Source organism: Marmota monax, unplaced genomic scaffold, assembly GCF_021218885.2.
Source record: "Marmota monax isolate L192 unplaced genomic scaffold, Marmota_monax_Labrador192_F-V1.1 WCK01_AAM20220418_F8-fsc00020, whole genome shotgun sequence".
Lineage (NCBI taxonomy): Eukaryota > Metazoa > Chordata > Mammalia > Rodentia > Sciuridae > Marmota > Marmota monax.
Genome location: NW_026692912.1, coordinates 110743 through 133525, shown reverse-complemented (window position 1 = coordinate 133525; position 22783 = coordinate 110743). Strand labels below are relative to the sequence as shown.

The 22783-nt window shown below is 38.0% G+C and overlaps 1 protein-coding gene and 1 pseudogene across 1 annotated transcript; both read right to left on the bottom strand.

The window, feature by feature from the left end:
• Positions 1 to 3729: 3729 nt before the first annotated feature.
• On the bottom strand, positions 3730 to 4650 carry LOC124097424 (olfactory receptor 13D1-like; annotated as a pseudogene).
• Positions 4651 to 14098: 9448 nt separating this feature from the next.
• On the bottom strand, positions 14099 to 20958 carry LOC131424432 (syncytin-1-like). Its single transcript, XM_058581592.1, has 2 exons — positions 20856 to 20958; positions 14099 to 15751 (listed from the first exon to the last, which is right to left on the bottom strand). Exon 2 carries the CDS (start codon positions 15701 to 15703, stop codon positions 14291 to 14293), a length of 1413 nt encoding a protein of 470 aa, XP_058437575.1. The 5' UTR covers positions 15704 to 15751; positions 20856 to 20958; the 3' UTR covers positions 14099 to 14290.
• Between the last annotated feature and the right edge of the window lie 1825 nt (positions 20959 to 22783).

The following is a 22783-nucleotide window of genomic DNA, read 5'->3' as shown; positions in this document are numbered from 1 at the left end:
TGCTTTTCAGAATGGCTAAATTTAATAGAAACGATCACATATTCTATGAATGGGTGGCTAAGTTTTACAAGTGTGAATCGTTTTTTCCTGGAATGAATATGTGTGATGTGAATGCCTTGGAGTAGAGGAGGGCCTAGCAGGAAAACAAAATCAGAGTTCAGCAGTATGTTGCTGATCTCAAGTTGACATTATATTATATGTTATGCTTTGAACTGAGGCATCATTAACCAAGCAATAAAGCCCTGATCATGTATTTCCACAGATAAAAATACCGACATGCATCAACAAACAATAACAGGCAGAAGAGTGAACAAGATGAGAGGGTTGTAAACTGCAGAACAAGGATGAGGAGGATATTTTATTCTTTTATCGTTTTATTTTAAGCTTAGGTCAAGAGCTTGACTGTTTCAAGTTTCTGGAAGAAATACCATGTGTAGCCTCTTTGAATTGAAAAGGTACAAGTTCATTTAGGAAAACCTTTGTTGAAAGAGCTTTTATTCATTCAAAAAATGTTAAATGAAACTTCTTTATGTGTTGGTGTATGATGCTAAGGTACAGAAGAGGGCATTTTGTGAGATGGAACTCTGAACATATATCTGTCTCTCTGTCATGGTGATATAAAAAAAATTAGAAAGTTTTCATATGATCTTTAAATTGAGCTATAAAGGGGTAACAGATTTTGGTATGCTGAAAAATGAGTAAAACTTATTTTTGTTTGTTAACAAATTCACAAAAGGAAGATCTTTTTAAGACTACTAACATTTATTTAGGGATAAACGTGAAATGGCTTCTTGAGGCCAGATTGTTGAGTTTTGTAATACAGACAATGCAAGTTTAGGTTTTATTTTGTTGATAATAAAAGCTAGTGGAGATTTTGTCGCACTCTAGTACATAGATCACATTGTGTTCTTAGGCTACAAAGACTGATCTTGTGATAAATACTGCTTTTATGGTAGTATGGAATATTTGTCAAAAACAGGAGAGATAAGTTAGTGTAACATTGCAAGAGTCCAAAAAGGGCTAATGACTAGTTAAACAAATCAAAATCTCACAGTTTTGGATGCTGACGGCCTGTGAACAAGTTCTTGGCAAGGTTATGATCCTTTAGCAGGTGCTAGGGAAGGGACTGTTCCAGGCCTCTCTCTTAGGTTTTGGTAGTCCTTTGAGTTACAGAAAATCCATTATGATTTCAGATGACAGTTTTGTTTGTTTGTTTTTTAGTGCTGGGGATTGAACCCAGGGTATCACAATCTGACATAATGGTGAGAAAGAAGTAAAATATGACTTCTATTACTGTGAACTTTATGGTACTATCTTTTTTAAAAATAATTCCTAAAGGCCTTTTTAAAATTTAATTATTTTTTTATTTATATATGACAGCAGAATGCATTACAATTCTTACTACATATATAGAGCACAATTTTTCATATCTCTGGTTGTATACATAGTATATTCACACCAATTCGTGTCTTCCTACCTGTATTTTGAATAATAATGATCATCACATTCCACCATCATTAATTACTCCATGCCCCCTCCCTTCCCCTCCAACCTTTCTGCCCTATCTAGAGTTCATCTATTCCTCCCACGCTCCTGCTTCCTATCTCACTATGAATCAGCCGCCTTATAAAAAAAAAAAAAATTCAGCATTTGTTTTGTTGGGATTGGCTAACTTCTGTGATACTATCTTTAATAGTTAACTTTATGTGTCAACTCAGTTCTGGTTCTTTAGTGGAGATTTGTGTTTAGAAACCAAGATTTGGTACAAGGTGCATAATAGTTGTTGGAATGGCATTCCTCTCAGGCCATATCAGTGAATCATATTAAAGTCTAGGGAATAAATTTATTTTATACATATATACATACATGTACAAACACATATACATACCTACTGATAGGCATAATAATTTCCATAGTTTTATCTGCTATAGTTTCTCTATTATCTTTCTCCAAAAGAGAAAAGCCATACATTTACACTGATACTTTTAATTCTAAGTCAATACCACAGTTTTCTTCCTTTCCATATTTGTATCTCCTCCTCTGACAGTGAGAAACCTGTCATTAACCTAGTATGTTTACTTTGTTGCTCATTTGAGTCTCTGTGTGTAACTGACTTACCATTTCTTTTGCATCCCCATGAGGGTGTCCTTCACATTCTTCTCTGCCAACACTGACCTCAATCTCAACTTGCTTGTGTTTTGACACTTCAGTCAAGGTTGTCCCACTTCACTCTTATCTGGTTCTGACTGCCTTGACTGACTGGAACAAGTAAGGATCTCTCCTCTACACCATTGTGTTACGAAAGCCCTTGCTAAGTGGTCTTTGAGCATGGAGGCCCTCAGCACCCAGCTCAGGCTGGGACACTGTGCCAGGCAGCTCAAATTTATTCCATAAAAACATATGACATGATATAGTTTATAAAATACAATTATATATTATTACTCAGTAACCATTTTGAAGGTTTTTTTTTTAAATGAAAGGAAAACATTTAAAATGAGACAATACATTGCTTCCAAAAGAATGAAATTGTCGGTTTCCTTGAAGAATTTATACAATTGATTTATTTTTTTAGCAGTTGATAAATAAAGAAAAATATACACTTTGACTTTTGTCTTACCCAGCCCAGATGACCTCTTCAGTATGTTTTATTCAATCTTTTATCTTTCCCTATATTTAAAAATTACTTGAAACTTTATGTTAACTTTTAAAAGTATAGTTTTTTGAAAGAAATAATATCTAAAGTCTAGTTCTCTGAACTCTTTGTGTTAAATCTGATACTTAGATTACATTTACTGTCCTTTTAAAATTTTAATTGATTTATTTAATAGTTAATTACTGCCAACTGCTTTTAATTAATTGACATTGGACTTCATACAGGGCACAGTGGGCCATTGTTCGGCCTTTGGGAGGATTTCAGAAACTAACAAATGATTATAACATGAAGGGAAAGTCTCTGTAGTGAAGAGAAGAGTCAGGGCAGCATAAAATAGGAAATAAGTTTTGGATATTGTTGCAGAGGATATGACACAGCCTATCTTTTCTGAGATGTTCAGTATTTTATGGGGGAAGGAGAACTGTGAAAATGCAGATGAAATACTATGTGCAGTTGTCTTTAGATGTGAAAGAAGATGATGTAATTGGGTAACTACAAAGTAAAGGGAACCTAACATGTGCATAGGGGGTTGTGTGGGACACTAACAGGGAAAGAGAAGGTGAAATATAATGTTTCAATTAAGACCAGGGTCAGATCAAGTCACTGGATAAAATAAAAAGCAAGAAAAAAACCAAACCAAACCAAACAAAAAGCATTAGTTTTCTAAAAAAGAAGTCTGAAAAAATGTGGCTTAATTCTTAAGTAAACACATGGGCTGGATTTGCTCATGATGATGGAGTACCATAGGGAGTTGCAGATTCCCAGGTCACTGTCACAGACCGTCACTCTAAGAGCAAGAGAAAAAACACATCTAGCAAAAAGCTTAATTAAATTTTTTATTGTCTTCACATATCTATTCTTACTTCTCAGACCAATTATTCTTGTATTTTATGAGATCACATTTTCATAAAGTAATATAATTAGATTATTAATCACATTTCTTTCTAATTGCAATTCTATGACTCAAGAGGCAATCTTCATTTCTTTTGCTTATATTCATAATCATTGCTCTGAATTTATGATCTTACTTTGTACATAAGCTCAAAAGTGTCAGTGTGTCATTATTTTCTCTAGAATCACTGCCTACTCATCAATTTTCTCATAGCTCCATGCACCTCTGCATTCCTCAGGCTATAGATGATAGGATTGAGCATGGGGGTGACAACGCCATAGAACAGGGCAATCAGCTTGTTAAAAGCAGAGTCTTTTGACTTTGGCTTCATGTACATGAAGAGTATTGTCCCGTAAAACACAATCACCACTGTCATGTGGGCTGAGCAGGTAGAAAAGGCTTTTTTCCTTCCTTCAACTGAATTGATTCTTAGTACAGTAGAAAGGATGAAAATGTATGAGATACATATCAGCAATAATGGAGAAAACAAAAATATTATATTGCCCAACATTATAACAATCTCATTCAAGGAAATATCTGTGCAAGCCAGTTTGACAAAGGCCAGTATTTCACAAACAAAATGATTAATGATATTTTTTCCACAGAATGGCAACCGTATTGCAAGAACAGTTTCTATCAATGAGTTGAGAAGTCCTAAACTCCAGGAGAGAGCTGCCATCTGAATACAGAGTGCCTTGCTCATGATGATGGAGTACGGCAGTGGGTTACAGATTGCCACATAGCGGTCATAGGCCATCACTGCTAAGAGAACACACTCTGTGGATCCCATAGTGTAGGAGACAGACATTTGAATAACACATCTAGTGAAAGAGATCGTTTTTTTCTCTGATAGGAAGTGTATCAGCATTGAGGGGATAAAGGAGGATGTGTACCAAATGTCTAGGAAGGAAAGATTACCAAGGAAAAAGTACACGGGCACATGGAGGCGGGAATCCAGCAGAGTTAGGATGATCAAGGTGCTGTTCCCCAGAAGGATTACCAGGTACATCACCAAGCACAACACAAAAAGAAGTTTTTCAATTCTTGGTTATTCAGAAAGTCCCTGCAAAATAAACTCAATCTCTGTCCAGTTGGTCCTTTCCATTTTACTTTCATATACCTGGAGTTTAACAAGTCTGTATAGGATTATCATATGAAGTGAGAGTTAATAGGGGCAGGAGGGGCAACAGGTGTATCAGCACCAATCGAAGTGGTGGTAATCGCCGTGATTTTAGCTTTTGGGAGGGATTCTTCTTCTAGTTCATAAATCAGTTAATTGAAGACACATGAGAATTACATTGGTAGCTTATTAAAAATGCAGGCTTCTGTATTCCATTTCCTGAGATTGTGACGCATGAGGATGGAGGCAGAGAAGAATCATTTGCATTTTTAATATGCATCTGTTATTTCGGATGCAGTTGATCCACAGACCCCACTCTGAAATTAATATTTTGGGGAGAGTATGCTTCAATCTGTTCAACAAAGATTCATTTACTTGATTTTATACCATGCCAGTCATTAAAAATACTTTTGGTTTAAGATTCAATAAGTTACAAATATTCATACTTATTACTTATTTTATCATTGCTATTGGTCTCTGGGGAAAATACAGCTAAGAGAAAAATTTATAAAAAGTTATACTGAGTGAACTGCTATATAAATCTTCATTTTCTGATTTTAAGTCCATTTTATAAAACTATAATATATTGTCCTCCCGATAGTTTAAAAGTTGACTAAAGGGAGGAAATTAGCTATTTGGAAAATAATGCTCTTCAGGTGATTTTTAAGGTGAAACTAAGGAAGAGATCTACTTATCCAGTGGAGTATTTCCAAACTTTAGTATTCATACGTGTCACCTGGGGAATCTTTTAACTGATTCTGATTCAGTGTATTTGAGGTAAGTCCTGTGATCTCCATTTATTAACATGTTCCCAGGTGATGTTCATGTTGCTTGTTTACAGAACATACCTGAGTATCAAGCCCTTTTGGACTGTCTTTCTCTAATACCATCAGAGTGCTGTTGCTGCTTCAGCTGTGTGTAAGCAGCTGGATAACAAGCACTGCTAAACTGAGCACTGTGGTAAGACTTCTGTCTGGTTAATGATAATCGATTCTGTGTTTTTTAGATTTCAGATGTACAGACAACCAAATCACACATTGATTGCAATCAAATTGCCTTTTATTTTTGTCTGTATAAAATGTGTTATTTTTATACTTGTAAAATTTGCAGCTAGGTCCAGTATTTTCCTAAAGAAGGAATTTTTGTTCAGCTTAAGCACCTGAGTTGTACACCAAAGAACATGGAGCAAATTACTTCAATTTGAAAAAAAAATTAAAAACTAGTTATTAGCAGGTCATCTTCTTTATAATAAACAAAGCATAGAAATATCATTTTGAAAGTACTTGATCATCCTCATGATATTCTACCTAGCTTTCAAATATATTCTAGAGAGTAAAAAATTTTAATGGATGAGTTTTCACTTAGTGTTTTCAAAACCTGGCTGTTTCTGGTAGAGGATTGTCTCAGATTGTGCTGCTTTCTTTCAGTTACAGTGGTTGGGCAATTTAATCACCAGAAAGGATGTTTGTATTTGTGTTGACATTGAAATGAGGACTCTCCTCCAATTCAAGCTACAACTTATTTTAAGCACATACATTGTAAAGAGGGTAGGAAGTGTTGGGTAGGGCAGCATATACTTCTTTTAGAAGTAAGATTGGAATTTGATTGATGGTATCTGCATATATCAACCTACTCTGAATGCCCATGAAATTCTGACAGAGGTTTTGACAGAGTATTAATTGTCTGGCAATTGGAATGAGGTTTTTGCAAGGAAGATGTAAATTAAGTAGAATGTCCTCTCTTTTCTAAGAACATCTCCTAAAAGTTGACTCCTATTTGAAAATTAATTTAAAAAATAATTACAGTAAATATTTAGTATTCTAGCAGTCCTGAGATTGTTAGGGCAATAAAAATTTCACTTGTGAATATATGTAAAAGAAAACATTGGTCTGCTTTGATGGTTTCAATGGGGGGGGATAATAATAGTATAGAGAAATGATTTGCATTACTCTTGCAATCCTTGGATAGCTTTTAAGAAGTAACATTTAACAAACACTCTGTTGAATAGAATTGTTCCTAATTTTTTATACTGAATTTAAATTTACTTCTCTAAAATGGATTCTTAGAATCTGTTTGGAAACAGGAATTGAAGACTGTTAAGAGTCTGGATAGTTTCTAATAGATCACTTTCCTCATTACTTGTAGCATTAGATAAATTCATTTTTACCAGACCTTTGCTATTGTTGGATATTATCTTTCTCTCTCTCTTTCTTTTTTTTTTTTTTTTTTTTTTTTTGGTTAGGAGGATTGATCCCAGTGACGCTTAACCACTGAACCACATCCCCAGTCCTTTTTTATATTTTATTTAGAGACAGGGTCTCACTAAATTGTTAGGGCCTTGTTAAGTTGTTAAGGCTGACTTTGAACTTATGATCCTACTGCCTCAGCTCCCTCAGCTGCTGAGATTAGAGGCATGTGCCATCATGCCCACCTGGTTATTACGTCTTAAAATATCTATTTTTGTATTTTCCTAACTCTAGGAGAATTGTTACATAAATTAAAGTTCATTTGTGTTATGGGCCACATTAAGCACTTGTTTATGACATTTGTTTGGACTTTGTATTAACACAAAGGTAGTTTAGCTTAAGTTAAAATGATTAAATAAAAACAGAAACTAAATGACAATATAAAGTATTGTTTACAAAACACAATCCTAGACCGAGATAACTTAGGATACAAAGGCTAGAAAGAAACATCTAAAAAGCTAATGGTTATCTTAGCGTTTTTCCACTTTTCTGAAATATCTAAGATTTTAAAATAAATATACATAAAGTAAAAATATATCAAAAGAAGACACTGAAGCAAGTTTATAATTGTGCTTGAAAGACTAACTCAGAGTACAAAATGAAAAAAAAAATTTAACATTAGAGAGATTATTTTAGAAGTCTAGAGATTGCACATTGAGGCTGAATTATACTGGTGTTCTTTTTCCAGTTATCCAAAGAAGCCCATATTTCTTTGTACTGGACCTAAAGCATTTGTAAACCATATCCTCAGAATCTTCCAGGTAACAGTCTTCATTGTTTTCAGGGGGTACATCCAAGATAAAGAATTGAGTTTCTCAACTTAAATCATATGATCTCAAAAAGGTCTACAGACCATTGATGCTTAGACCAGAATTATCACTAGAAGATGAAATTCATATTTGTAAAACACTCTGAACTGGCCTAATCCTGGGCATCCTCTAATCCCTTCTTCCCAAATCATGATATTTGTAAAAAAATTTCAATGCTTTGCTGCTGTATCTGGGTACTTCTTTAATGTTGTAATAGATCTAAGCAAAGTTTGTGACTTGTATGCAAGCCAGATGTCAAGCTCTCTATCTTATAGGACTTCTAGTTTTCTATAAGTTGTTTGTTTTGTTTTAATTTAACTACTTGAAGTTCTAGTATTTAAAATGTTAAGATTTTTCAGTTATCTGTAACCTAATAGTCAATATGGCAAACAATCCTGTAACCTTCTCTGACATTCTAAATAGATTAATTAAGACAACTGATATTGTACAAAGTTTCATAGTCATGCCAATTTTCAATTTATAGATTTTATAGACTTGAAATGTCAATATACCATGAATAAAGACATTATTTTAGTTCACAAAGGGAAGAGTAATTGTCAATATGTGGGGTCTTAGTACATCTTTTTCATTTTGTAGAATTTTTTTTTTATAATTTAATCTTTAAAATAACTCAAATGCTACTATGACATTTTATGGATAAGAGAATTATATTGAGATTTCAACAATTAAGTAAAATTTTAATTTTTTTGGTGGTAAGTGCCAGAATTATGGTTTAAACCCATATCTTCATGATTTCCAAGTTACCATTTTCACCACTGTACTACACACAATGTGTACTTATTTGTACAAAAAAAAATCTATAAAAACACAATGTAATTAGATAAACTTGACTTTCAATGATGAACCGTATGATAAATATACACATGAAATATATATTTTCCCCTTTTGAAAGCCATCTGTGAAGATATTATCTTTAAAAATTAATTCAAATGAAAAACTACCCTGAAAATTCTTTCAGGATTTTTTTTTCTTTCTTTTTTTTTTTTTTTTTAGAGAGAGAGAGAGAGAGAGAGAGAGATAATTTTTTTTTAATATTTATTTTTTAGTTTTTTTTCGGCGGACACAACATCTTTGTTTGTATGTGTTGCTGAGGATCGAACCCGGGCCGCAAGCATGCCAGGCGAGTGCGCTACCGCTTGAGCCACATCCCCAGCCCATCTTTCAGGATTTTTTTTAAAATTATTTTTTAGTTATAGGTGGACACAATATCTTTATTTTTATTTTTATGTGGTGCTGAGAATTGAACCCTGTTCCTTACACATGGTAGGCCAGCGCTCTACCTCTGAGCCACAACCCCAGCCCAGGTGTTTTTTTTTTAATTAATTTTTAAAAAATTTATATATGACAGCAGAATGCATTACAATTCTTATTACACAATTAGAGCACAATTAGAGCACAATTTTTCATATATCTGGTAGTATACAAAGTATATTCACTCCAATTTGTGTCTTCATGCATGTACTTTGGATAATAATGTCCATCACATTCCACCATCATTTTGGGGATGATATCTTCCACAGTGGAGTTTATTTATCATATGAATGAAAGTACACAAAAGAATCTTAAAAGTTCTTTTGCCTTTGGCTGTCTGGGTTTCAGATTAACACTCAATTATGATTACATCTCCTCCTTCATATTACTTGTTTCTAATTTTGTTTTTATCATTAACACCTTTAATTATATATTTTCCCAAAACTTTGTTGGGCTTAATTTAAATATTCAGAATATTAAAATCACCACATTCTTCTTCCCCAGATAACTACTACTTAAGATTTTAGTAAACCAGATGCTTGAATAAAACAACTATTTGGTTATTATTTATAAGGTCTATTATATTATAATCAACTTTTCCTTCCTTAAAAGATTTACTCATACGATTTCAAAAGAGATTGCAGATCACTGAATTATTTGGAGATTTTTCAAAAAAATAAATAAATGAAATATCCTGGTTTGGTAGATGATGCCTGGGTTTTTGTATATTTCCTTTATGCATATATTCATATTTTAAAAATCCAGCAAGCAATGGCACCTCGACTAGAAAATATATTTATTCATAGGATTGTTTTTGAAAAAATTATAATAAACTAATCTCTTTTTATCTTACCTCCTGACTGGATTTAAAAATCATCCACACCATTCCTGCTATTAAGTAATAGGAACATTTCCCAGCAATTTGAATTTCATTTGCAATTTTCTGATGAGAAGAGAAAATTCTCAGTTTGAAAGGCTGTAGCTTCTCTTTCCTGAAAGGAAATGTGAGAAAGAATAGCCACAACCAGGCTATTTATCTGTAACTGAATCTTCTTAAGAGGGTATCAAGGAAACAAAACATATTAAGCATAAAGATCAATGATGCAATTGTAGTTTTCTCATGATTTGTTATAAAGTTGACACTTAATTAAGGCCCAGCTTCTTTTGGAGGGGAATTTAACACTTATTTTCACAAACTTTGTTAGTCCCTAAGGTTGTAAATCAGAAATTGAGGATTCCCTAAGGATTAAACTTCCTGACTTCCATGCATTCTAAGGACCCAATTATATTAACTTCAAGAGAATCTTTCCCAGTCATACATTTCTTGGAGTATTCATTAAGTATGTTTGTATTTGATGGTGTCATCATAAGTTGGTACTAGAAACAGAATATCCAAAATTTCTCAGAAAAGTTAAACTTTCCTCAGAAATATATTTTTCTTTTTATTGAACAAAAAATATAGGATCAACTCTATGGAATACTAAATAAATCATTCCGTATCTTCAAACTTTTATTTTTCATATTTTTCTTAATTATAGGTCATATACATTATTCTTGAGACTAACATAATTATAGGAAGTTTTAGTTGCATTTGACACTTTCTATCAATGATTTTTTTCATAGTAACTATAATGCTATTTTTAATACTTGAAGACTATTCCATTAAGTGTAATTGCTCTAATCTAGCCTACTATTTTCACATTATTGAACACTTTGTTTCTTTTTTTTTGAGATGTATATATAATGATCATCAATATCTATGCTTCTTGCTAATTTGGTTTTCCTTCTACTAGAAATAAGATAAACTTCTAGAGTTGCAACTATAGAAGAAAGAATATGGAGTCTGAGATACTTCTTAGTATACATACAAAACTTTTCCCCAAAAACTTAATGTTTTAAGTAGCTGCTAAAATATTTGCACAGACTATTTTCTGGAATCAGAGATACTTATTCTTTTCTATTTATATAAAACATTACCTTGTTTTACTTTTCATTTCTGTAAATGCTAGTTAGATTGAACATTTTCTCTGTGTTTACTTATATTTTCTCTTATATTTTCTTTTCAAACCCATCACTTAACTATCACAATTTTAATAGTTTTCCTCTCAGTTTGTGTGAACTCTAATAAAGTATATGTTTAACCTATCTTTCAAATTTTCTGCAAATACTTTTCCAACAGTGGCTTTCCTTCTTATTTTTAAAATATTCTTTTTTTTCTGCATTGAAGTAAGACTTTAATACAATCCTAAAAAAGTGAGCAAAACTTTTTTGTGATTTGATATTTTGTTTCACCAATATGATAACTATGTTCTTATGTGTCTAAAGCATGAAACAGATGGATATTTTAAAAATATTAATTATTTTTTCAAATGCTTCATTAAAGCTATGTCTTATCATTTCCCCTTATGCATTCACAGAAGACTTATTGAATACCTGTTATATATGGGCTAGGCACTGTGATCATCTTTGAAGTGAATTTGGAAATAATTTGTAGAAAAATATGGGTTCATAAATTTTAAAACTAAACATGAAGAGCATTAGGTTATAGGTCATAACGTTTCTGTTATTTACATCCTTTTATGCTCAAAATTATATCATAATCAATTTTTCACATTTATAATAGCTACATTGTATTTTACTTTTGTTTCAAGATATACTTAATTTATTTTCAAATAATGGGCATTTATTTTTCTTATTATTATATAATTTCATATTATATAATAAATATTAATATTATAATATATAATAAATATTACTATTGTAAAAATTATTATAGAAATAATTATAACATTCTATAAGGGGTATGTTTCTATTTTATTTTGAAATAATCTCAATCACTTTAATAATTAATTTAAAAAGTGAAGATAAATATGATTAAAAGCCTATTCATATGGAATCACACTAGTGAAATAATCAAATTCTAAATGGTTAGTTTTAGGGGTGGAAATTATTTAAAATTAGTTCTAATGAGATGAGATAACAGAAATACACCTAGAGTATGACTAATGGTCAACGTACTTCTGCCCCTAAGCCCATTGATTGTTAGAGCACTTTATGAGGCCACATGAATTATTTTTTTATCATCATAATTATCAGAAATTTGTTTGTATGCAACTGTAATATTCGAAAGACAGAAGAATGAAAGTGTTAAAATCATGCTTTCTGGAGTTAGGTCAGCATTGTCAAGCACTACCTGTATAACTTTGAGGATGTCACTGCACATTTGTAATCTTCAATTTACCTATCTATGAAATGAGGAACTTAAGAATTTCTACCTGATATTGTTAATATGTGAATTAATGAGGTAATGCATATGCAGAATTTGACATAGCTATGGAGGCATAGTAGATAGTTAATAAAAGTGCTTTCTATTCTTCTAATGGTATAGCCATTGTAAATATATGCCTTGTTTTTATAGAAAGAGATTGGTTTGAGGATAGATACACATAAGTTAGGGTCTCACTTTAGAAAATCCTATTTTATTAATCTCTAGTAAGCTATTTAAGCTGTAAAATGAATATTATAACTGCCTTTCAGTATTGCTATATGATAATATTTTAGTTGTGCTTATCATGATTCTTGGTGTTTGACAGATAGTCCATAAAAGACTGTTAACATTTTTATTATGAATGAGTGAATTGGATAGATTTTTCCTAATGTTGACACACCAAATAACCACTTTCAGTTGGTTTTGGTAAGTCAAAGGGACATGTAATCATTCTACTTCAATGTAAAGATATAAAAATCAATAGAAAAAGAATTAAAATAAATCACTGCCACCAAAATATGGAATCTCTTCCTTGATTAGATAGGGAAAATACAGATTGCTTCTGTGAGACAAAATTATAAACCTTATTGAATGTGATTACATAAATTCTTCACAAATTGCTTAAGATAATTGTGTCAAAATTAAAAGAGACTCATTTGTTTTGGTAAGTGTATGGAAGTCAATTTATTTCAGGAGGCACATTGGTAGACCCAAAAATGAGGAATGCACAGCTCTGACAAGTTGGGTTCCTGCTTATGATATTTCTGTCAATCTCATAGTAGCACAGAGTAGAATGGTGGTTGCTAGAAGCTAGGGGTGGGAGAATGCCGCGTCCGGCCAAGGGAGCCGAGTCCGGCGAGGGACGGCGAGGTTAAAAGACACACAGGACACCAAGGTTCTTCATCCAGGAGTCAATAATAATCTTTATTGCTAACACACCTTTTTTTATACCCCAAGCAGCAGAAGTGGAAAACTACCCAAAAGCAGGAGGGAGGGGGGAGAAATTTAGTTTCAACATCTATTATTGTCAGGTACTGAAACCTCCCTTAACAATAAGTCCATCAGACCAGAAAAGGTCAAGGCATTCCCGTGGGATACATATGTCTCAGACGGACAAGCAGGAACAGAAAAACCGCAAGTTCGCCATGGCCTTGTGAGCTGGCCACACTGGCATGCAGAACAAACTAGTGGAGGTAGGGCTCCAGGGGCCAGGGTGGACCTGCTGCCAACAAGTCCCCCTCTTTTGTTTTTTGCATGCCAGTGGGAATCAAGTAGCCCCTGTCTTAGGTCGTTCACAGCCCTTGCGATGCTTACCCGTCTCTGGGAAGGCCCCGATTCCCTGGCTTAGGTCGCACAGCAAGCGTGAAAGTTGCCCGTCACTGGGTACTACAAGATCAGCTCAAGGTGTGATGACCTATCAAGACACTATTGCGGTAAACGCTTAACCGTCTCCACCTACGGGACCCATGACCGTCACCGCCGAATGGCAGATGTGATTGGACCGAGAGATTAGACAGCAAAGATCCTAGTACAGGAAGGCAAGAGGGAGAGGTATGCATAGAGAAAAGATATGGCAGGAGTTCTTCTTTTAAGGAGGACACTCATCTTCGGATAGGTCTGAAGTATATCTCAGAGGGGCGATCATCCATCTTCAAGCGTTGATAGTGAACCTGTATTGGCTTAGAGGCTAAGATATTAATTTGATCCTTAATGAATTGTACTATCTTATTTACAATGTAGGGTCCTATTGCCACTACTAGAAGGAGGCCTAACAATGGCCCCAATAAGGGAAGAAGATAAGGCAAAAATCCATTAAGTCTAGTTCAGAGAGGGTTCTCAAATAATTCCCTCCTCCTTTTTTTTAGGTCTTCTTGGAGTTGTTTAATTTTTGTGCGAACTATGCCAGATTTGTTAGCATAAAAACAGCACCTCTCCCCAAGGGCTAAACAAATTCCCCCTTGATTGGCAGTAAGCAAGTCTAAACCCCGCCTGTTCTGAAGAACTACTTCTGCTAGGGAGTCTATCTGGTCTTATAAGTCTTTAATGGTTCCCGACAGGGTTTGCACATCATCTATAAGCTGTTGAGATAGGCGGCGGTAAGAATGTATAGCCGTACCCAATCCTGCCGTGCCTGTACCCACAGCAGCGGTTATTCCAAGGCCAACAAGGAGTGGTAAGGCCTGCACAGCTCTCTTGTGTCTTCTAACTAAGATGTCTAGGCTAGGAATGGGTAGGGGTTCATCTCCTGAGATAATCGTGATATCAGGAAGCAATAATGCCAGAACGCAACCACCAGTCCAATTTGCTGGGAGCCTGGGAAAAGCTAAATTTCCACCACACATAAAGACTGTACCATTAGGGGGACAAATGGGCGGAGTAGGTGAGGAGTAATTCTTTACTAATGAGCAGTTTCCAAAGGAAGAGATTCCAACATCAACATCATAGGTATTATTTTGCATCATGCCCAGAAGGCATGACATAAAACCACCTAGAGGCTGCACCTTAAAGGGTAGCCCAGATTGACATGTGTTGTCATCATCAATGGTATAATTGATGGGAACCGCCAATGGCATGACTGCACCTGCCGTCATGCAGAGCCAGCAATCACCAGCAAGGGTAGGGTTGGAACTGTTAAGTAAAGAAAAGGTAGTTTCTAGGATATCTAATGTATTGGCATCTAAATCAGGAAACTGGGATTTGGGCAATATCAAGGGGTGGTATGTAGGCTTAGGGATCTCCAGCTTTAAAAGCTTAATCACCTGAAGGTGTTTGATAGCATCAGTGGGTCCCCCTCCATCAGAGACTCCGATGGGGGCCTGCATGGGCCAGCAGGAAGGTTTACCCACGACACCCTCACATCCCGCCTCCATTAACCGAGTCGTGATGCCTTCCCCTCCCCGGTCACCAAGAAAAGGAATATAATTATAAGTGGTCCCCCATTCTCCACGGGTGTTAGTTAGGATGGCCTCAAAATACTGTTTTCCTTGATTATTAACACAAATTGAGGCCGATGTATAACAGGAGATGTGCATTGCCGGGGTGTAATGACAAGTGGCGGAACAGCTTCCAAGAGTCTCGGTCGGATTAGGGACAACAAGTCCGGGCTTATTAACACATACCCATTTTGGTTGCTTAAATCCTCCGATGTTTTCATTGAGTTCAGCCGCCATGTAGGCTACTTTAGTCCCACAATCAATGCTCTGGATATAACCAGAGGGGGCCGAGTGCCGGGGCCCTCCCTTACACTCGCAAGGGGCTCCAAAAAGATATTCATGAATATTCCCAGGTGGGGGGTCAAGCCCTCCTTCAACAAACCTGTCCAGAAGGAATGCCACAAGCGGGGTCCAGCTCATGAGGTGTGTCTCGGCACTCACTTGAAGGGGTGAGAACAACAGCGGCAGGATCAGCCATCTTGGGAACTTCATTTTGTCTTGAATTTTCATTCACCGGTCTGGTGCAGCGCTCCGGGATCCAAATGGGCTTCTCAGTTCCTGGGGGAAAAACACATACAGCTCCCTTCACTCTAGCTAAGAGTGGAGCCGGGGGTTGCCACTTTCCGGTGGATAAATCTTTCCACCTTATTTGAGCATCTTGTACAGTGGGAGGGGAAAAGTGGCGTTGTGCAGCCGTGCGCCCTCCAGTGTCAGTGAGTAAAAAATTTAAAGTAAATAGGGTTATGCTTAGAAGTGCTTGTGGTCCCTGACAATTCCGGTATATCTCCCCCTCTTTTGTTTTTTGTAAATAAGTTTTTAAATGTTGATGGGCTTGTTCCACGATAGCTTGTCCCTGTGGATTATAAGGGATTCCAGTCTTATGATTAATTTCCCATTGGGTGCAAAACCGTTGAACCGCCTGGCTTACATATGCGGGACCATTATCGGTTTTGAGGCATCGTGGGGTGCCCATGGAGGAAAAGGCTTTTAGAAGATGACTGATTACGTCCTTAGCCTTCTCTCCAGTATGTAAGGTGGCAAAAATGAAGCCAGAATATGTGTCAGTGGAAACATGTATAAAGGAGAGCTTACCAAAGCTAGGGAAGTGTGTAACATCAGTTTGCCAGACATCATTAGGTTGTAGTCCTCTTGGATTAACCCCAAGGGAAGGAGAATGAATAAATGGTGCACAGGTTGGACATAATGAGACAATCTGTAAAGCTTGGTCTCGTGAACATCCTGTGTGGAAGCGTAAAGACTGTGCATTTAAATGAAATTTGTTATGGAATTGTAAGGCCTTATCATATTCTGTCATCACACAGGAAAGGCCAACAGCATGAGTAGCAGCGTCTGCTTTTGCGTTGCCCTCTGACAAAGGTCCAGGGAGCCCTGAATGGCTTCGGATGTGGCCAATGTATAAAGGATCTCGTCTAGCCCAAATGAGAAGCTGAACTACCTGTAGTTGTTCTGTGATGGTGGATTGCTTTCCAATATATGATGCTGTTTCTATGACTAGAGCCAGATTGGCTACATACAAGCTGTCAGTATATACATTAAGAGGAATAGAGCTATAGACTTTGAGAGCTATGATTAAAGCTTCAACTTCTGCCTTTTGGGCCGACTGACCTGACACAGGTTGTCGGAGAATTTGAGATCCATCAAAAACGACGGCAAATCCATTTTTGGCCCCATCTGTATATACAGTTTGGGCCTTTGGAATAGGTTCCCTTTTCATAATCTTTGGGAAGATAATGGGACACCTTTTAAAGCTCTCCAAAAGTCTATGTTTAGGGAAGTGATTATCAATCTGACCCTTGAAGCTGCACAGGAAAAGACACCAAAGGTCTTGTTCTTGTTGTAACTTGTGTATCATATCTTGAGTGTAAGGTTGAATAAGTATGTCAAAGGTTTTTCCAAACAATGCGTCACCCAAATATTTAGCCTTCCAAATTAAGTTAATAACTAGCTCATAAAAGGGAGTCAGTACCCGGGGGTTAGAAGCCGGCAAGTGGACCCAATAAATGGGACCCGTTTGCCAGAACACTCCTGTGGGAGTAATTTTAGAAGGTAGAACTATAAATGACAGGGGCAGAGAATAATCTATCTGCGTAATCTGCATGTCCTGCAGAGCCTCTTCTATTAGCCTCAGTGCTCGTAAGGCTTCTGGTGTAGGTACTCTACACGACGTAGGAGAAGGATCTCCTCACAAGAGGTCATACAGGGGTTTGAGCTCTCCAGTTGGAATATGAAAGGATGGGCGCAGCCACTGTATTTCTCCGAGGAATGTCTGCCACTGATGTAAAGTTTTGAGCTGATTTATCTGTAACTGGGGTCTCTGGGGAAAGATTCCTATGTTATTAATGATATATCCCAAATAATTGTAAGGGTGTTGAAACTGCACCTTTTCGGGTGCTATGACCAGCCCTGCCCCTTTTAGAAGGGATTGGAGGACTTCATAAGATTGAAGAAGCCTTTCTTTCTTGGGCCCTGCCAGTAAGATGTCATCCATATAATGAATGAGGTACAGCTGTGGGAACTGCTGTCGAAAGGGTCGCAAAACCTCAGCTACAAAATATTGGCACATTGTAGGACTATTAGTCATCCCTTGAGGTAGGACGGTCCATTCATACCGTTGGTATGGTTCCCTAAAATTTGTGGAAGGCAAGGAAAAAGCGAAACGCTTTTGGTCTCGTGGGTCTAAGGGGATAGAGAAGAAACAATCTTTTAAATCTATGACAATAAGATGCCAATCCTTTGGGATGGCAGTAGGAAAGGGTAGCCCTGGCTGTAAGGGTCCCATGGGTTGCATAGTTTTATTAATAGCCCGTAGGTCCTGAAGAAGTCTCCACTTCCCAGACCCCTTTTGTATAACAAAAATAGGGGTATTCCAAGGGGAGGTAGAGGGCACCACGTGTCCTAACTCAAGCTGGTCTTGAACTAATAGGGAAGCGGCCTGTAATTTGTCCTTAGTTAGGGGCCACTGTTCTACCCACACAGGGTCATCTGATAACCAAGTAATGGACAGTGGAGGTGGCCGCACTTCAGTGGCCCCTAGGATAAATTTCCCAGTCCTCTCCGGTCTCTTCCCCGCCGGGTAACCTGTTCTGCTGGATCCACAGGTGATATTCTGCCCTCATGTCTCTTTCCTAGTCCCCTTCCAGGGATCCATCCCATGTCTAGCATTGCATCATTAACAAAGTCATTATTTCCTTTCAAAGTCTGGGTAGTGAGAATAGCCCCCATTTGATGAAGCAAGTCCCTCCCCCAAAGGTTCGTGGGGAGTCCAGTCACTACATAGGGCTGGAAATGGCCACTATGTCCTTCGCCATCTCTCCATTTTAAAAAGGAAGCACTTCTTTTTGGTCGGGTTTGTCCTATCCCCTGTAATATGGCCGAGGGACTCTGGAGGGGCCAGGCAGGTGGCCATTGTTTTTCAGAAATGACAGAGACATCCGCCCCCGTATCTAGTATTCCCTTGAAAGCCTTGTCCTGTATCTCAATGGTCAGGTTGGGACGCGAATCCAAATGAGCTACCCAAAAGGCCTGGGGAGTTCCAGTGGAGCCAAAGCTGCCGTCGCCCCGGGACCCACGGAGGGTGTGCCCAGGAATAGAAGCTAAAGGTAGCAGCAGCAATTGAGCTATACGCTCCCCGGGGGGAAGAATAACAATTCCTTGGGTAGCTTCTACTACTATTTTTATTTCTCCCTGATAATCAGCATCAACAACCCCCGTAAGAATCTTCAAGCCCCATTGAGTTGCACTACCTCGTCCCAACACTAGTCCCACCGTCCCCTCTGGCAGGGGTCCAAAAACCCCAGTAGGCAGCATCTGAGGTCCCATTTGGAGAGTTAATACCGCTCGGGAGGTGGAACTGAGGTCCAGTCCTGTGCTTCCTGGTGTTCCCCTGGGGAGTTCCCAGATAGAAAGGGGTTGGTCAGTGGGAGGTGTTGGAGACGCCCACTCCCTGGGGCACTGTTCTGTCCCTGCACTGCCCCGTACACTTTGGCTTCCGGGGCCCGGGGCGGGCCCCTGCTCCCGTTTCCCGATGGTATTGGGTTTCCCTGGATGTCAAATTTTGACCTGCACTCACTGCTCCAATGATTTCCTTTATGACACCGAGGACAAAGTCCAGGCATCCCTCTGCGAGCACCCTCGCTCCTTTCCGGGCAGTTTCTCCTTATATGTCCCTCTTTCCCACACTTAAAACACCCCTTAGAGCGGGTTCCCCTGTTATCAGCTTTTTGCATTCCAGTCTTAAGGGCAGCAGCCAAAACCTGACCAGTAATATGAGGCCCATCTATATCTTTGCATGGTCGAATCATGTCATCTATACTTTTGGCCCGGGAGGACTTAATAGCATTTTGGCAGTAAGTGTTAGCGTTTTCATATGCCAGTTGTCTAATAAGTGGCATAGCCTGTTCCAGATTAGGGAATATTTTTCCAGCAGCCTGCATTAGGCGGGCTATAAAGTCCGAATAAGGTTCAGAGGGTCCTTGAGAGATCTTGGAAATTTTTGCTTCAGTCTTAGAAACAGGCAGGGCTTTCCAGGCACGGACTGCAGCTGAGGCTATTTGAGCATAAACACCTGGGTCGTAATTAATTTGTTGGCCTATGGTGGCATACTGCCCAGTTCCTGTCAACATTTCAGCATTTCGCCGTTGATGGCCCGCATTCAGGTTAATCTGAGCCAGCTCGCGGCACCTTTCATGATATTCACTTTTCCACAATAAGAAATCCCCTCCAGATAACACAGCCCTGCAAAGTTGTTGCCAATCATTAGGTATCAGTTGACTGGCTGAGAAAGACTCAAAGAGGGTCAATGTGAAAGGGGCATGAGGTCCATAATTAATGACCGCCTCCTTAAGCTGTTTTATGTCCTTGAAGGCTAGGGGGACATGGGCTCTGGCCGGCTGTCCATCAGCATCGGCGTTTTCAATCATTGGAAAAACCTGAGCCGCTCTAGAACCCCAGTGGACCCCCGCCCGTCTAGTAGGGGCGTCCTCATTCCAATCAGGATTATAGAGAGGAGGTGCTGCAATTGAGGGGGCTCTAGGCACCCTCACATTTGCCCTTTTAAGGCGATGTTCTAGTTCCTCTATCTCCCTTTCTAATCCCTCCTCTTCCTCAGAGAGAGAACTGAGGTCCTCAGGATCCTTTTTGGGCTTAGAAATCTGGAGGCGTTTCCTACCCTCCGAGCCCGAGTCCTCAAGGGGACCCTCATCCTTTAAGGATTCTGCCATTTGCTCCTCCTGCACCTGATTAAGGGCCTGTTCACATTCAGCAAGCTGATCCTTGATCTTTACTTTATCTGTTAATAAAGCATCCTTTACCAACCTCCATAAGGAAAAGGTGGCAACTGGGACACTGTCCGAGCCCCGGCCCCTCAATAATTTCTGAAGGTCATGTCTGACCAGGTCCCAGTCACTATTATTAAGAAATCCTCCTGTCAGAAACCAAGGACAAGCCTGGGCAATAATTTCAACGAATTCGGTTGCAGTCTTAGTTTTTATTCCTGTTCCTTGTGTATTTAACAGCTCTTTCAGTTCGTTGGCCAGACGAACCTTCGCTGTTGAGTTACCCATGGTACGTACCCTGTCTCTTTAAATTATCTTTAAACCAATCCTCCCCCTTCTTTCTTAGAAGGTGAGCCCCGTCCGCTTACCCCTGCTTTCCGGATCTCGGTGGGAACCTCCAATTTCCGCGTCCGGCCAAGGGAGCCGAGTCCGGCGAGGGACGGCGAGGTTAAAAGACACACAGGACACCAACGTTCTTCATCCAGGAGTCAATAATAATCTTTATTGCTAACACACCTTTTTTTATACCCCAAGCAGCAGAAGTGGAAAACTACCCAAAAGCAGGAGGGAGGGGGGAGAAATTTAGTTTCAACATCTATTATTGTCAGGTACTGAAACCTCCCTTAACAATAAGTCCATCAGACCAGAAAAGGTCAAGGCATTCCCGTGGGATACATATGTCTCAGACGGACAAGCAGGAACAGAAAAACCGCAAGTTCGCCATGGCCTTGTGAGCTGGCCACACTGGCATGCAGAACAAACTAGTGGAGGTAGGGCTCCAGGGGCCAGGGTGGACCTGCTGCCAACAGGAGAAATTCTGGTCAAAGGGTACAAACTTTCTCTTATATGAGTAAGTTGTAGATACCAGTGTAGATGGTGATGGTTGTATTAATTAGCTTGATTGTGGTAATCATAATACAATGCTTACGTAGACTAAATCATTATGCTGTATACCTTGAATATATTCTATTTGGCAATTAAACATTTTTAAATAAAAATAAAATGGCCTTTTTGCAAGAGTTTCCTATTAGATCTCTCAGCTCACATTCTTTTCTTCCTTCAGTATATTCTATAGATAGTAGCATGGTGGATCTTAGAATGTGATACAGGTCAAATCACTATTTATCTTACTAATATTTAATACCAGTTATATTTCTATTCTGAGTTGTTGTTGTTTATGCCTTACATGAAATTTATTTTGAATATCATCCCAGTATCATATTCAGGCTGAGCCAGGAATGGCTGAGCCAGGGAATGGCTGCACTTGATATCTCATGAGGAGTCTTTTAAACAGTTTTATTTGTGTTTAAATGAGAGAAATGCTACAATCTCACTACTAATGCTCTTTCACTTGTAGCATAGGTTTTTCTTAGACAAAGTGAGAAATAGGTTTGGGAAGCAGGGCTCATAGTTTCAAGGATCACATCTGTCATGATAGCAACATTCACTAGTATGTCCTTGAGCCTCAGCCCCGGAAGACATGAGCTCTGTCAAACTACAGCACACTCATCTTTGGGTGTTTCATCCTCTGCTAGGACTGAGCTAGAGCATCCTGCTTTTGCTGGAGCTGTGTGTGGAGCAAGGCTGGGTGAAGAGCACACTATGGCAGAAATACTGGATGTCCAATACCCTTCGCTATAACTCGCTATAACTATAGGGCCCAATGCTCTCAGATATTAAAGGGACAGACACTGATCAATTTTTAGTTGTGATTAGTACTAGATAATATTTTATTAGCACATTATAGTTATACACAGCAGTTGGTTTCATCCTGACAAAATCATTCATGCATGGAATTTGATTTCAGTTCACATCCCCCAATAGCCCTGCTGTTCTTTTTGTTCTACTCTGCTGGTTTTCCTTTCACTCATCTGTTTATTTATTTTTATTTTTTATTGGTTGCTTCTCCCTATACATAAAGGCGAAATTCCCTCTGGTACATTTATAAAAGCACAGAACATGATTTCTTGAGAATTCATTCTGCATTTCCTCCCCTTCCTGCCCCTCTTCTCTTCCTCTCAATCTTCTATATCCTCCCTTGATATCCAGTTCTCCCCTCTTTATTTACTTTATTTTACTCTAACTTCCGCATATGGGAGAAAACATTTAACCTTTGATTTTATAAGTCTGGCTTATTTCACTTAGCATAATGTTTCCTATTTCTATCCCTTTACCAGCAAGTGCCATAATTTCATTTTTCCTATGGCTAAATAAAACTCCATTGTGTGTGTGTGTTTGTGTGTGTGTGTATCTCAATTTCTTAATCCATTCATCTGTGGCGTCTGTGTTGATTCCA

Bases quoted from the DNA above. Each gene is read 5' to 3' on its own strand.
- LOC131424432 (XM_058581592.1), bottom strand. From the start codon at position 15,703: ATGAAAATTCAAGACAAAATGAAGTTCCCAAGATGGCTGATCCTGCCG.